This window comes from Ochotona curzoniae, unplaced genomic scaffold (genome assembly GCF_017591425.1).
Source record: "Ochotona curzoniae isolate NIBS_2020 unplaced genomic scaffold, NIBS_Ocur_1.0 scaffold_4505, whole genome shotgun sequence".
Taxonomy (NCBI): Eukaryota; Metazoa; Chordata; class Mammalia; order Lagomorpha; family Ochotonidae; genus Ochotona; species Ochotona curzoniae.
Window position 1 is genome coordinate 7,324,527 of NW_024467118.1, and position 15,998 is coordinate 7,340,524.

The 15,998-nt window shown below is 48.0% G+C and overlaps 1 protein-coding gene across 1 annotated transcript in view; it reads left to right on the plus strand.

Moving 5' to 3' along the window:
* The first annotated feature begins 2,150 nt into the window (after window positions 1-2,150).
* CC2D2A (coiled-coil and C2 domain containing 2A) overlaps window positions 2,151-15,998 on the plus strand; it is a 90,990-nt gene continuing 77,142 nt past the window's right edge. The window contains exons 1-4 of the mRNA XM_040966071.1: window positions 2,151-2,195; window positions 7,067-7,123; window positions 8,683-8,766; window positions 10,501-10,624. Coding sequence (XP_040822005.1) covers window positions 7,085-7,123; window positions 8,683-8,766; window positions 10,501-10,624 — 247 coding nt within the window. The 5' untranslated portion in view covers window positions 2,151-2,195; window positions 7,067-7,084. The remainder of the gene's footprint in view (window positions 2,196-7,066; window positions 7,124-8,682; window positions 8,767-10,500; window positions 10,625-15,998) is intronic.

Sequence of the window (15,998 nt, forward strand, 5' to 3'; positions counted from 1 at the left end):
ATTAGTTTCCTGAAACTAAGGTAACAAAGCACCACTCTCTCAATGGCTTAAAACAACAGCGTTTGTCATATGATCTGGAGACTGGCCTAGCTTGCTGCCTCTGAAGGTGGCAAGGAGCTAGACCTCTCCAGCCCCTGGCAGCCTCCGGTGGTCCACACAAGAATCAGACAGTGCTGTTGCCAAAGCTTGGCTTCATCTTCCTCTACACTCCTGTCTCTGTGTCCAGATTGCCCCTGCCAGAGGACACAGTCATCTTGGAAATGCCCCCTCTCTGCTGGCCTCCTGTTCACTCCGCTACCTCTGTAAGACACTAGTTCCCACTAGCATTCACAGGACAAAGGCTTAGTTAGAACTCAACACATCTTTGTTGGTAGGGACCCCCGTTCAGTCAGTAATGCTCTAGTTGCAACCTTGGAGCCCTGAAGCTCTGCAGAGTGGATCTGCACTTTTCCGCATTCTCAGGCCTGCCTGCACCTCCCACAGCACATACACACACATGGCAGAGACACATCACACAGATACTACACCACACAAAGAAAGATGCAGATACAAAGGCATGCAGACAGAGACACAACAGCAACCAGGAAACACTCACACACACACACACACACACACACGCGCATACCATGCTAAAACAGACTCTGGGTGCAGCATTGTGGTGCAACAACAAATTAAGCCACTGCCTGCTGCGCCGGCTTTGCTTCATATACAAGTGCTAGCTCATGTTCTGGCTGTTCTGCTTCCAATTCAGCTCTCTGTTCATGTGCCTGGGAAAACTGCAGAGAATGCTCCAAGTGTTTGGGCCCCTGACATCCGTGTGGGAGACCTGGAAGAAGCTCCTGGCCTCTGCTTTTAGCCTAGCTCAGCCTTGGCCATTGCGGACATCTGGGGAGTCAATCAGCTGACACGTCTCTCTCTCTCTCCCTCTGCCTCTGCCTCTCTGTCTCCCTTCTTCCCTCCCTCTGTTTTCCAAACAAATAAATCTTTAAACATTGAAATAATTTTTAAAAATGTATCCTGGGTCAATCGAATCAGATGTGGCAAATCAGGCAGACATGGCAATGATTGTCATGAAAAAGAAGTCCCACCAAGATTCGTGGGAACAGGAGCAGTGTCTCAGTCTGCTGACACGGAACACCTGGGACCGGTGCATTTATAAGGAGGTTTGTTCCTCCCACAATGCTGGAGGCTGGGAAAACCAAGACCGAGCAGCCCACGTGGGCAATGGCCTGCATGTGTCATCCCGTGGGGGAAGACAGAGGATCTGAACCCATCCTTTCAGAAGGAATCCACTTGCAGTAAGGAGCCATGCCCCCTCCAGCTAATCATGTATCATCAGGTTCCACTCCCACACCATTGCATGGGGGATTCGGTTTCCAACACACCTAACCCATAGCATGATCTACAAGGTTGCCTAAGGAAACATCAGAGTCAGTTCAGAGGGGAAAGGGCAGAGGATGGGCCACTGCCTTTATGGGGTTTTTCCCAGGAAGGAATGGTGAACCGTGGCAAGGGTGCCCCAGGAGCTAGGATTAATAGAGCTGGATCCCGTTGATGGGATTGGTTGGGACTGCAGGAAGTGTCCTGGGGGGTCTGCTCTGTGGCTCGAGGAGATTTAGGACAGGGTGAGGCTGTGGTGAAGGAGGTCTGACTCCAGCCCTGAAGAGTCCATCTCTCCAGGATGAAGGCCCCAACTAACAGAGCATTCAGATTACAGAAAGCAAGGCCGTCTAGCGAACACACACAGTACGTTTGGAATGCGGCTTTCCTTGGCCTGTTCAGTCTATTACCCTGCGTTCTGCTTTGCCTCATCTCCCATTTCCTTTGCTTTTTCGAGCTGTAACATGCAATTTTCCTTCAGTAACTGCAGTAGGAGAAAAAGCAGAGATTAAATTTGTACACTCGTTTTGCCCAGCCCCCCACTCTCTTCATCCTTCTGTGGCTGTGTGCCACTGCTCGTCTTCCTCCGCTGGAAATAAGCTGTCACTTTAAAAGGAAAAAAAAGCCTCCAGTGACCTTCCCTAGGAACCGGTTGCTAAGCTGGTGTTATTGCCCTGGGAAGTGGCTGGCAGGCCCTCCCCAGCTCACTGCCTCTCCTTCGGACTTCTCAGAGGATTTAACAGCGCAGATGGCTCCCTGCACCTTCCTGCCCTTCCGGAAAGCGGACTGTGCCAAGTGCCTTTTGTAGACTGAAGGTAAAGCGGTGCTGGACAGGAGCAGAGCAGCGGTGAGGGTGATGTGTTCCTGTCGCTGCTCTGCATTCAGCCACTCCCCGGCGCTCTGAAGAACTGGGCTGGGGAGATCTCATCCTGGGTTAGGTTTTCACTTCCTGGGTTTTCATTGCTGGGGGAGAGGGATCGCATTGCCTTGTGCTGCCGTCTGGCGTCTGCTTTGCAGGAAGCATAGGTCGGACTGACGACAGCACCCCCAGACCAACACTCCGTAAATCCTGCGCTGCTTGTTGCATTTCTGGGCGCTTCAGTTCCAAGTGGGTCACGGGGAAAAGCACTTGTTGGTGCAAACCTCACTTCCCTTGGCTTTAGACAGGGCAGTTAACCCCAGAGCTGCCGATTGCTCCTTGCGTTCCAAAGGACCTCAAGAAAATCCACTGGCTCCAATTGAAACTGGTCCCTTCCCTTCAAAAAGAGACAGCGAAAAGCTAGGGAGGTCTAGCAGGAAATAGATGTCTGCTGTTGCATTTCGCAAACCTTTTCGGTGAAGAAATTCAATACCAACATGAAATCTGTCTTTCAGTGTTGAGATGGAGATAGGTCCTAAAGCTCATTTCCAGGGTCATTCACTCGCACTTTACTGAGCGTTAACAAAGCACCGACCCCATTCAGTTTAGAGTGTACAAAAATCAATGAGACCAAGTTAGAAGTCTAGCTTGCTGCAAAAACAGCCCTATAAACAGATGATAACACCACATACCATCAGACTTACAAAGGGGATTCCTGCGGGGGTGGGGGGCATGCCAACCCTTAATACAACGTATCAAGGCATTAGGCATGCACTGCAGAGCAACATAAACATGGCATTTACATGTGCTCTTTGAGGGCAACATACATATCAAGTGGATCGAATGATCCAATAAAGCTGTCATCATGTTATACAAACAAAAGTAGTGGCTGGAATGCCTCAACAGGTTGGAAAATGAATTTGAAAAAAGGTGCCTGTGGCACTTCCCAGGTTCCCAAGCTCCAGCTGGGGCAGGATAAGACACCTGTTCTCAGGGCACCAGGGAGCAAATATCCAGGAGGTATCAGGAGCCGCCTAAGTGGAAAGAGCGAACTGACTGCTGTGGGATGGGCTGGGAAAGACATTGCCTATGATGGGGGCGGTGAAGGGCCCGCCAGGAAAGGAGCGTGTCTCAGACAGCACATCCTTCTACAGGAGCCCACTGCAATCCGTTCTGGAGAAGCAGGCATAGCGGTCAGGTCCAGGTGCATGGCACAGTGTTTCTCCCATCCCCTGCTTTTGTTCTTGCTCTCCACCCCTGTAGCATCCATCACTGCCGCCTCCGGGTATGACTGTCTCTGATGACATGTAGAGCTAGTTGTGTTGTTCAGATGAAGGTGTTAGAACTTTACTTGAAAACTAGGTTAGGTTTAAAATAGATTGGTAGACCCTGAGCCCTTTCTCACTAGCATGATGTTTCACATACTTTGACCAGTATCTCTGGGCCGAGGAGTGGGCTAGCGTGGTTATTTTCTGCTGCCGGTGTAAATAAAGGCAACACCAAGTGAAGGTACGGGGAGGTGGTGTGGTAGAGGGAATTCAGATTCAGAGAATTGGGGCTACATTCTGAATGTGACATTTTTAAAAGATTTATTTATTTATTTACTTATTTATTTATATTGGAAAAGCAGATACACAGAGAGGAGATATAGAGAACAAGATCTTTCGTCTGCTGGTTCACTCTTCAAGTGGCAACAATAGCTAGAGCTAAGCTGATGTGAGGCCAGGAGCCTCCTGCAGGTCTCTCACGCGGGTGCAGGGTCCCAAGGCGTTGGGCCATCCTCTACTGCTTTCCCAGGCCACAAGCAGGGAGCTGGATGGGAAGTAGAGCAGCTGGGACATGAGTTGGCAAGGCAAGGATTTAACCATTAGGCTACTGTGCTTGTGACATTTAATAACAATAACCATAGGGAAATTGCAGAGCCTGTCAGGACCTCAGTTTCCTCATATATTTTAGTCAGTTATAAGGCAGGCACTGCCAAGCCAGGAGGGCTACTGTGAGAACTACAAGGACTGCTTATCAGGCGATCCCACAACAAGCCATGCAGTTTAATCATAGCTCTTTTTTCGTATTTTCACTAGGATATGCTAATAAGTACCCACACATGCGAGGAAGACAAGCTTATATGAACACTGGGCGCAACTGATTTATCTTCTCTTAGCAACGTTGCTCACAACACAAATAAATTTTAGTGTCATTTGATTTCCTTAGAATCTCATTCAAAGTTAATGATCAGGAAACAATGAAAGGGAAAAAATAACTCCACTGCATTTTTCATTTTCTACTTCTACTGTTTCTTTGTGATTATTTTTTATTTCCATGTTTTAGTGGCTGAAGTATTTCATGCCCCCCCTTTTTTCTATAAGGACCAGAATCATTTACGAGAGAACTCCCGTGTCCTTTAGCACTGCGTTGTCAGTGTGGATCCCCTGTTAGCTCTAGGTTACCACGTCAGTTTTTTTTAAAAATATATTTATTTGAAAGACAGAGGGAGGAGAGAGAGAGTGGGAGATCTTTCCTCCACTAGCTCACCCCCCAAATTGTCGAGAACCAGGTGTTTCATCTGGGTTTCCCACGTGGGTGTAGGGATTCAAGGACTTGGGCCATCTTCCACTGCTTTCCCAGGTGCAGTATCAGAGAGCTGCATTGGAAGTGGAAAGGCGGGGAATTGAACTGGCACCCATATAGGATACCTGTGTTGTAGACAACATCGTGGTTTTTTTTTTTTTAAGATTTATTTATTCATTGGAAAGCCAGATATACAGAGAGGAGGAGAGACAGAGAGGAAGATCTTGCGTCCAATGATTCACTCCCCAAGTGAGCGCAACAGCCAATGCTGCGCTGATCCAAAGCCAGGATCCAGGAACTTCTTCTGGGTCTCCCACATGGGTGCAAGGTCCCAAAGCTTTGGGCTGTCCTCAACTGCTTTCCCAGGCCACAAGCAGGGAGCTGGATGGGAAGTGGAGCTGCTGGGATTAGAACCGGCGCCCATATGGGATCCCGGGCGTGCAAGGCGAGGACTTCAGCCGCTGGGCCCTGACAACATCGTGTTTTAATCCACTAAACCACAGCTTTGGCCCTCTGACCTCTTAACTGATGATTTCCTAGTTTATTTGGGTTTGGTTTTTTGGTTTTTGGTTTTTATTTTTTTAGTGTGATGGACAGTAGAATTCCAAATGTTTCACTTGTCTTTAATATTCTAGGTTCCCAGGGGGGTCAGCTAAACTTTGAACATCTCAAATTTGCTGCGTAAGTGACCAAATCCTGGAGAAGATTGGGCTTGCATGGATATGAGGAAGGGTTATGATTGGTCAGCTCTGGACATGATGTTTCTCTCCATAGTCTCCCAATAATCATGACAGCTTAGAGAGGACAATGGTATTTTAAAAGGTTCCAGAATGTGGCTATGGACTTATTCATGCATTTGACAAACACACATTCAATGTCTATTATTTGCCATACCCCCAGGGCCTGGAAAAGAGGGCAGGGGCAGGGAAACTAAAGCTGTATGGAGGTGCGTGGGAGTGGCTGGACACTGGATACAGGTTGAAGGCAAAGATGGCAAAATTTCAGACAGATTGCTTGTGAATCACCATTCAGAGCAAGAGAGGATGCAAGAATGATCCTGAGGTTTGTGACATGAGCAGAATGAAGTTCACTTTCTGCTGACAGAGACCACAGCACAAGCAGGTTCAGAGGTGAACGCCGAGAGCTCCATCTGGGATGCGGCAGGGAGAGGGAAGTGCCCAGTAGGAGGTTATGTACTTGAGTTTGGACTGGAGATGTCACTTCGCAAGCATGAGCTAGAGGATATGTTTGAAGCCAACAGACAGGACGCCCTAGCATAGGAACGAGCCCTTGAACACTACCCCCAGTTGTTGGCTTGTGGGAAGCTGAGGAGACAGCAACAGAGGAGTTTGCAGAGAGCATCAGAGGGAGGAAACCCAAGAGAGAACTCTTCTGATTCGTCTCAACACCAAGGGAACAGACTGTTTCTCAAGGAGGCTATGGGTGTCTCACACCACTCTGAGATTTTGCTGTAGCCAGTCATGTGCCAACTCAGAGCAGATGCAGTGGTGCAGCGTCTGGAACTCTGGAAAGGGCAGTTTCAAGATGCGCTAGACACACTCACCCCCTCCCCTCCCACCCCACTGCCCAAAGAAAGACTAGAAACAGAAGGAGCATTTTTAGGGATTTTCCCATGAAAGTTGAAAAACTGAGCAACAGCTAGAAAGTTTTGCATAAAGAATGGGACAAATTGTGGCACTTTCTATGCTGCAGGTAGACATGATCATCCAAGTGAGAGGAGGGCATCATGAGGAGCCAGGTCCTCTGGGAGAGAGGGACATGATGGGGCCTGGGGCCTAGGGCCAGGTAGGGAGGTTGACCAGATGACTACACAGGAGCTCCAAGGTTCCAAGTGGAGGCAGTGGGGTGACATGATTCAGCAAGGTGCTGCATGGGTGGTGGGGATGTAGGTCCTCTCTGGTCTCATCTCTTTGCTCAGTAAGTGAGACCCACAGAGAGTACGCTGGGGTCAGAAGGTACCAGTAGAAGAGAGGAGTCACTGTGGAGCATCCCCTCAGCCCACTGGGATCATCGGGCTCCAAGGGCACTGAAAGCCAGGCTCCGGGGGAAAGAGTTGTCTGGTACCCTGCTTCTTCCTCCATGTTTGTTTCCACCAGGCCTGGGGTCTGTGAGTGTCCCTGGGGCACAGAAAGGCTACACAAGCATCACTTGCCGTCAAGACCTGCTTCCTCCTTAGCAACAAAGAGTTAAATTCCGTGGATTCCCGAATACCTGACTTCTTTACTCTTTATCTGACAGGGTTCCATCTCTGCCAGCATGAACTCCAAAGAAGAAAAGGTGAAGATCATCTCAGAGGTGAGGGGCTGCTTCTGTGTTCCTTCAGGATGTGTTTGTGGGGACAAGTGCATGTGACATGAGTTTGTGACCCAGCATCAGGCACTTGGCCAGATTTCTAAAGAAATCTGGAAGCTAACAACTGTGCCTTGTAACTGCTAAGATGTTCCCTGGGTTTGGAGGCCTGCAGTTTCTGTCCCCCCTGTGTGCAGAAGCTGAGGAAGCACTCCACAGGCAGAAGAGGAAGTCACCTCCAAACTGGAGATGGCAGATCACGGCGAGGAGAGACGGTTCCACCACACTCCAGTTTCTCCCTTGACTCAACAGTCACTAGCTGGAGGTCCCAAAGACAAAAGCAGAGAGAATGCGTGCTTCAGAAAGCCTGAAGGAATGCATTTCCAAACCATGAGGATCAACTGAGGCAAGACAGGAAGTACTGAAAAAACACATGAACTCATATTTGCTTATTCATTCATATAACATGCTTTGTGTCTCTAGTTCCTGGGTGAGCAGCAATGAGCAAACCATGAACCCTCATGGAATGTGCATTCTGTCTTACCTCAAGTTCTCCTGGCCTTTTCCCATTGGCCAAAGAACAAAATATTATCCTGCATCCATTCCAAATCAAAACCACCTCCACGCCCTCAGAGGTGAATAAAGAACCATACTTGCATGCTCAGGATTGCCACTACCATGTGCTTCACATTGGTGAGTTCCTAACCTGAGCCCACACCCCACCTCGCTGTGCCTGAAGCAGCGAGAGGACCGAGGGAGGCTGTGCCATGCTCAGATCATGTGATGGAGACTGAAGAAAACCCCAAAGAGCTCCTTCCTCTGGGACTGACCTTCATCTCTTGCTTAAACCCAGTGGCCACGGGGAGAACAGAGCTGCCCAGCAATCTGCAGATTTCCTTCTCTGAAATCTTACATAATTAAAACCTGTGCTTTGCTTTACAATCTTGTTTCAGCACAGAAACAAAACATTTCCCAAATGCAGCATGCCAGGGAGAGGCGTTGCGTCTGCCTCACTGCTTCTCCATCACCCAGACGTGCCTGCTTCTCTGTACACCTCTAGGGTTTGAATACTGTCTAGTGTGAACGCTTGAGAGCGCTCAGATTCAGGATGACAATGTGGGGAACAGCAGTGAAGTTTGCACAGTTAAGGGAGTTTCACTTTTTAAGGTGCACTGCCACAATTTCCTTTAAGTGGAAGCTCCTCTCATGTTTTCGCTCGGTTTTTGTTAGCTTTTTATGTCCTCCATGCTGATAAGGCTGGGAGGCAGAAAAGCCAGCTAGTCGTCCTTTTTGTGCCATCACTTCCAAAGGGAGAGAGCATATAGTTGTCACATCTGTACCCCTTGGTTTTGAAACACAGTAGGTGCTCAATACATGCTGTGTGCACGCATAGGACCTCACAATTTGGTCTGGTGTTGGAAGAACATGTCTACTTTGAGAGGCGTGGAGGATGCTGACTGCTTAAATAATGTTAGCTGTCCCTTCTGTCTCCACGCAAGGTCTGGAGGATGATTGCACAGTAGTGTTTAAAATCACACCCCTCTTTTGTTTGCATTTTGATCAAGGAGTTCACTGAAAATGAAGGGGATGCAGACGTGGGAAGGAGGAAGAAGAAAGGTCAAAGGCAACAGAAGAAGAAACAGAAGAAGGTGAGAAGAGATAAGAAACTGTGTTTGTCTGCATTGTCAACCTGCCTGGCCCGGGGACCACCCCTGGGAGCCTCACCCCTTGGGACTCAGCATGCTCTGGGGCCTCGTGCGGTGGGATGCAGACGGACGCTCCCTGGTATAGGACTCCCGGGTAGGAGTTTCCATGTCTTCACTGTAAGGCTATGATCCAGACTTGGAGCATTTCTCCCTAAAAGTTTTCTCTCACTTTCTCCGAGAGACAAGTTTGCAAATATAGGCAGAGCCGCTGCCGGTGCCCTGAGCGAAGGCCCTAAACTGAGACAGGCAGTAGAGGGCAGTGCAGGATCACAGACGCTGGCAACTCCCCGTCTCCCGCGCCCGCCAAGCCCAAATTCCTTCCTGGCAACTCCCGGTTGGCTGTTCTCCCCCACCTCTCCACCGGAGTCCCACTCCTGGGCGGGAGGCCCTGCCCGGCTGCTCAGCCGCTCCCTGGTGCCGCAGTTTCCCTGGTAAGGAGTTGTCCTCTGAAGAGAGAGGGAAAGGGCTGCCGTGAATGGAAGGTTTGCTGTGAAGCCACTTACCAGGCAAGGGAGGTGGGGAGAGATGGGGGAGCGCCATTTTGAGCCCGCAGTCACGTGATGGGATTGTCCTGAGAGACGGGCCTGGGAGGAGGGGAGGACATCAGGGGAGCCCAGTCTAAGAAGCAAAGTCCTTTGCTGCAGCCTGGCATCTCCTGCCGGCCCAGGCGGCGGGCAGGAGCTGCTCAGCCTGGTGAACCTGCGGGGACCTGCAGGAGAGGCAGCCCGGAGGCTTGCACCCTGACACCTGGGTTGGTCGGGTCTGTGGCTCCATGGGAGGCAGGCAGTGGCTGAGAAGAATTCCAGCTCTGGGCTCTAGAAACTCTGGCACAATGAGCCTGGATGACTGAGGTTCCTGCTGCTGCCCGCCCTGGAGCCTGGGGGGAAGAAGTGGGGAGGGAGCAGACTTTAACAGCTCCGGGCACTGGGCACTTAGGTGCCAAGATTCTAGCTCATACCCAGTCCCCCACCAGAGCCCTGATAATGGGCCACACACCTGCTCCCATAGCCCTTGAGCCCAGCTGCAACAAACAGCCATCTTACAGTCATTTCTTCTTCCCAGGAACCCTCAGGTGCACCCTCATCATCACCTGTTTTAAGTCAGAGGGCTTGGGCTTCACCCGAGGGCACCCCCACAGCCTCACCACAACCGGCTCCCTGCATTTGCCTTCTTTCACAGATGAGAAGCTTTGGCCAGAGACTCAAGAGGCCCCGAGTCTCACAGTCAGCCCAGGGGTGGCCACAAGCCTGTCCCTCCTGCACCAGCAACCCCCAGCCTGGCTAGTCCACTGACCTGAGAGCTAGGCCTCAAGCTAGGGGCTGATGCAAGGACAGGGAGGACCCCGTGGTTCCCTCATATTGCCCAGGCACACGCTGGCGGTTGTTCCCATGCTTTCTGCACTTGGGAGTGAATTATTTGGGTGCATTATTCCTGCTGCCCTTTTCCTCTGGCCTTCTTCATTATACGCAGCAATGGTAAACCATTTAGAGGTGTCTCAGGAATTTCTGGAAAAACCTCCTGGAGACACCAAGCATTGGTCCTGCCTGCTCAGAGGCACCAGCGGTGACTCAGGTGAGAGAGACCAGGCTTAGCCAGGTCACCCCTCTCTGGTGCCCCGCCTCACTCCACAGACCAGAAGCTCTAGAAGTCTCTGAATTTCTGGCCTTCTGCCCACAGCCCCTGCCTGCTGGCCCAGAAGACATGGTGTCCGAGGAACTCCAGCCCGGACCCCTGCAGGAGTCCAGGCCGGAAGAGCCCGAGACTCACCTCCTGAGTGCACCTGCCCGGCAGGGCCCGCGCAGTAAGTGTGTCTTGGTTACCTTCAGCTGGTTGCTGTTTGCTGCCTACTGTCAGCTCAACACAGACTGATTCAGTGCCATTTTGTTAAACTTGAATCCTTCACCGCAGCCCTCTGGATAATTCTCTACATTAGAGGATATTTAGTTTAGGGACATGTTTTTGTTGTTTAAAGATTTGTCTATTTTCATCGGAAAGGCTGATTTGCAGAGAAGAGAGTCAAAAATCTTCCATCTGCTGGTTCACTCCCCACATGGCTGCAATGGCAGGAGCTGAGCGGATCCGAAGCCTAGGAGACAAGAGCTACTTCTCAGTCTCCCACATGGGTGCAGGGTCCCAAGCACTTGGGTCATCTTCTAGTGATTTCCCAGCCATTAGCAGGGAGAGGGATGGGAAGAGAAGCAACCTGAACATGAACCAGTGCCCGTATGGGATCCAGGTGCTAGCAAGGGGAGCATTTAGCCAATTGAGCCATCACATTGGACCCAGGCACATGTTTCTATTGTCCCAGATGTTAGGATGTGACAGCTAAAGGAGAAATGACACAGATAGTCAAGGAAGCAGAAATTCACAGAAAGGTGACAGAGTTCAGGAAGATGTCACATGGCTGTCTCTGTCTTCATGGGGAGTAGTCCCAGGACTCTCTGAATACCGGCATTTGGTGATTCAAGTTCCTCATGCAAAGTGGGGTAGTGTTTGTGCATAATCCATCTGATGCACATGACCTGTGAGCTCATCTCTGTAGTATCTGCAGCACGTTGTTCAAGGCAAACACTATACAGATCGTCATGCTCGCTAGGATGTCAGAACACAGGAAGTGTGTGCATTCAGTGTCCATACACTGTTTATTTTATTTATCTATTTTTGCTTTGGTTGAGCTGTGAGTGCGGAACCTGTCAGTATAGAGGACTGTGTGTCAATTAAACGGCACTTGAATCAGATGGTGGAAGTGAAATCCAAGCTGCCACTTGTTCTCCCCACTGCCAAGGACCCTGGCCTGCATTTCTAGCACCTCCTCCCTCCCATCATTCAAATCAACATTGCTAGTTATCTGTTCATTGTACAGCACAGGGTTATCTCCTTTCTCTTTGCATGAAAAATACAATTGAAGTGTTGCACACATTCTTTATGTATTTGAATGGCAGAGTAAGAGAATAGACATGTCTTCCATCTACTGGTTCATTCAACAAGTAGCATCAATGGCTAAGGCTTGGCCAGGCTGAAGCCGGCAGCTTGTAACTCCATTTGGATCTCCCACATGGGTGCAAGGGCCCACAGAGATACATAAGTAGGGAACCAGATTAGAAATGAAACAGCAGGGAGCCAAACCAGTGCTCACTTGGGATGCCATAGTGATACCAGGCCCCATACATTTTTCCTGTTGTTACACGATTGTTACACTATTTCTCTGTGGCAAGGCTAGGCAATTAAGTAACATTGATATTAGAGGGTGCCTCCTAAAAAATGTTTACTTACTTGTATCTACAAGAAAAGCAGAGAGAGAGAGAGAGAGAGAGAGAGAGACTGAGAGCTAAAATTTGGTCTACTTCCCCAAAAGCCCTCGGCAGCCTGCAGTGCATCCCTAAGAAAAAACGTGCTTCCAGTGGAATAGCTATGACACAGAGCTGTTATGACTTGGTAAAAATAGAACCAAGATTTATTCCACATAAATGCTTAAAATTATTTGGATTACCACTTTTCTTAGCTAAATCAGGCTGCCCCACAGAAATAGTCTGGCTTAAACAACGGGCATTTACATTCTCGCCTTCTGGAGGCTGGAAGTCTAGGAACAGGCTATTCCTGGCTTGCAGGTGGCCACCATCCTGCTGTGTGTTCATCCATGAAGATAACAGAACAATCAGCTCACTCTGGAGGGAGAGGAGACAAGACACGGGGAAGGACGAGTGCTGAGAGAAGCGCTGTGCAGCAGGCAGTGGGGAGTGGCGCGGAGGGAGTCTGAGCTCTGGAGTGTCGGGTGGAGATGATTTCGCACATACAGCTGGAAACCCACAAACCTGTGTGTGGATAACACTCTATTGAGGGAGGACAAAGGGGAAGCAGGAAGGTCCTTTATGACCTCACCGCATAAAGCGTGACTCGGTGCTGTTGCTCAGTATTGTGCCCATAAGTGTAGACTACACACACGCAAGGGGAGAGAGTCAGGCTCCACCTTTTAAGGGGAGGCATGTCAGAATTTATGGATGTATTTTGAAACCATCTCATTAGTCTATCTTTAAAACTCTGTCTTAAGTTTCTACTCAGAAACCTATAATAGCATCATGTAAAATTCATACTTTTTGTGAGTTCTGAGCACTGATTCCCTTAGGACCTTGACATTCTTGTCACTCTCCTTCAGTCTGCCTTATGCTGGTTGATCCCTTACAAATGCCCCATGACCATTCACACGTCCCTGGCCCTGGTGCCCGCTGGAAGGGAGCTTTCCAGCTGTTTCTCTGTTTTGCTTGTGACTGGAAGGCCGCTGAGTTATAGCAGTTACATCAGTGGACCTTTGGCGGGCATTGGGCATAGCAGTTAAGATGCACGTGGGATACCTGCAGCCCATACCGAAGTACCTGGGTTCAGGTAATGATCCCAGAACCAATTCCAGCTGTCCACTAACATGCACCTTGGGAAGAGGCGGGTGATGTCCCAAGTACTTGGGCCCCTGTCACCTGAGTGGGAGGACCAAATGGAACTCCTGCCTCCTAACTTTAACTTAGTCCAGTCCCAGCTAGTGTGGGCACGCAGGCAGGGAGCAGCAGACAGGACATCTCTCACTCTGGATCTGAGTTGTTCCCCTTCAGGTCCAAATATAAATAAACAAGCAAATGTACAATGATCAAGGTCTTTGGCATCAGAAAAATGTGGATACCACATTCTGCCTGTCTTGCTCATGTGGGCAAATTCCTGAACCTCCCTCAACTTCAGTTTCATTATCTTAAAATGGAGGCCTTAAGAACACTTTAATACTTCCAAAAAAGTTTGTGTCTCAGTGATAGAGAAAAACAGAAGGCAGATGAAGTTAAAAACCATGTGTCATAAAACTGGTAAAAGGTGCTGCAGAGAAAGAGGAGTAAACTGGACGGGACTTTGGGGCGAGTGTGAAGAAGTGCTTCTTTTTATAAAAATGATATGTGGCACTAGCATCGTGGTGCAGTGGTTAAGCTGCCACTCACAATGCTGGCTTTCCTCAAGGGAGCTCTGACTTGAGTCCCAGCTGTTTTATTCCCAAATCAGCTCCCTGTTGATGCACCTGGGATGCAGTGGATGATGACACAGAGCTTGGGCCCCTGCCACCCATAGATGAGATCCTAATGGGGCCCCTTGAGGACCTATTGCTTTACTTACAAAAACACAGAAGTGCACAGAAGTATACTTGAGCCCAGTCATCTTCCCAACTCACCACACTCAACAGTTAGCAAAATTTGTTCTTATTTGTTTCCTGTATCCTTTTTCTCTTTTTCTTCGCCATTTTTAAAACTCTTAATTGTGAGTAGAGAACAAATAGAATAAAATTTTCTTTTTTTAAAAATTTTACTATCTTTATCGCTTTTAATCGCACAACTCAATGGAATTAGCTAGGTTCACGTTATTGTGCAACTGACATCCCAAACTTTCTCATCTTGTAAAACTGAAGCTGACGTCAGCTCCCCGTCCTGCCTTCTCCCTGTAGCCTGTGGCATCCACCATTCTGCTTTCTTTGTCTATGGATGAGGTGACTTTGTAGATGCCTTGTAGAAGTGGAGTCACCCAGTGTCTGTCTTTTGTGATCAGCTAATTCCTCTTAGCATGATGTCCTCACGTTCATACGTATTGTAGCTTAGCTTGTGCTGGGATTTTTCTCCTCTTTTAGGCTAAATAGCCTCTGTGCCCATATACTGCTTTCTGTTTATCCGCTCATCCGTCCACATTGAGTTCCCTCTCTGCGAATAACGTTGCTGTGAGCATGAGCGCTCACGGGAGAGGTCTTTGAGAAGCTCATAGAGACGCATGCTATGAGAAACCAGCTCGTGCACTAAAATGTCTTTTAATTTTCTATTTTCAATGAACTTTTGGAGTACCTTTGTAGATTTTCAAGTCCCTATCCTCAAAACTTTTGGGTATATATTCAGAACTGGAATCTCTGGATCATACGACACTTCTGTTTTATTAAGCCACATTCTATTTTCCACAGCAGTTGCACCATTTTGCTACCAATGGTGTACAAGATTCTAGTTCCACTTCCTCCTTACCAATACCTGTTACTTTCCATTTTCTTATACTAGCCACTCTGATGGGTATGAAATGATCTCACTGAAGTCTTTATTTGCATTTCTCTGGAGAGTAGCAATGTCAGCGTCTTTATAGGTTTGCTGGCTGCCGGTATACGATCTCTGAAACAATGTCTGCTAATTCCTTTCCTCATTCTTAACTCTTGTCAAATTGTGGGGATTCCTTGGGTGTCCAGAATAATAATCTCTTATCAAACATGATTTGCAAATGTTTCCTCTCATTCTACAGACTGTCTTTTCACTCTGTTGATTGTTTTGTACTTTACGGCAGAGAAGTATTTAAATTTGATGCAGCCCCATTTGTCCAGTTTCGCTCTTTGGTGATTTCTAAGAAATCACTGTCAAGTTCAATATGATAAAGCTTTTCCCTTGTGTCTTCTTTACGTACGTTTGCAGTTGTAAGTCATTTGTTTAGGTCTCTAATCTATTTGGGGTTAGCTTTTGCATATGATGTGAGGTATGGAACCTACTTGATTGTTTTTGCATGATTTCTTGGAGCATTTTAGTAATAAGAAGTCATCGAGTCCCTGAACACAGGGTGCCTTTCCATTTGTGTCTTCTTCAATTTCTTTCAAGAATGGTTTATAGTTTTTGATGTACAAGTCTTTTGCCTTCTTGGCTAGATTAATTCGTAGTGTTTTATTCTTTACAATGTTATAGATGGAATTGTTTTTTAGTTTTGGATGACTCCTTGTCAGTATGTACAAACTCAACTATTTTTTTGTGTTCTTCTGTATCCTACAACTTTATTAAAGTCGTTGCCTGTAATATTTATTTTCTGATAGAACCTTGGAAATTTTCTGCATAGAAGCTTATCAGCTGTAAAGAGATGCCTTTTCTTCTCCAGTTTTCATGCCATTTATTATTATTATTATTATTTGTCTAACTGCTCTTGGTGAGAATCTACTAGTAATGCTGAACAAAACTACAAAGGCAAATAAGAAATTGTCCATTCTCCACCGTTGTGTGTCAGCGGTGAGATTTTCACGTTGCCCTCATTTTGTTGGGGAAGTTGCCTACTACTTCCCATTTATTAGAATTTTTTTTATCAGAAAAGAGTGCTGAATTTTGTGTTACTGTTTCAGTTGGGGTGACCATGTTACTTTT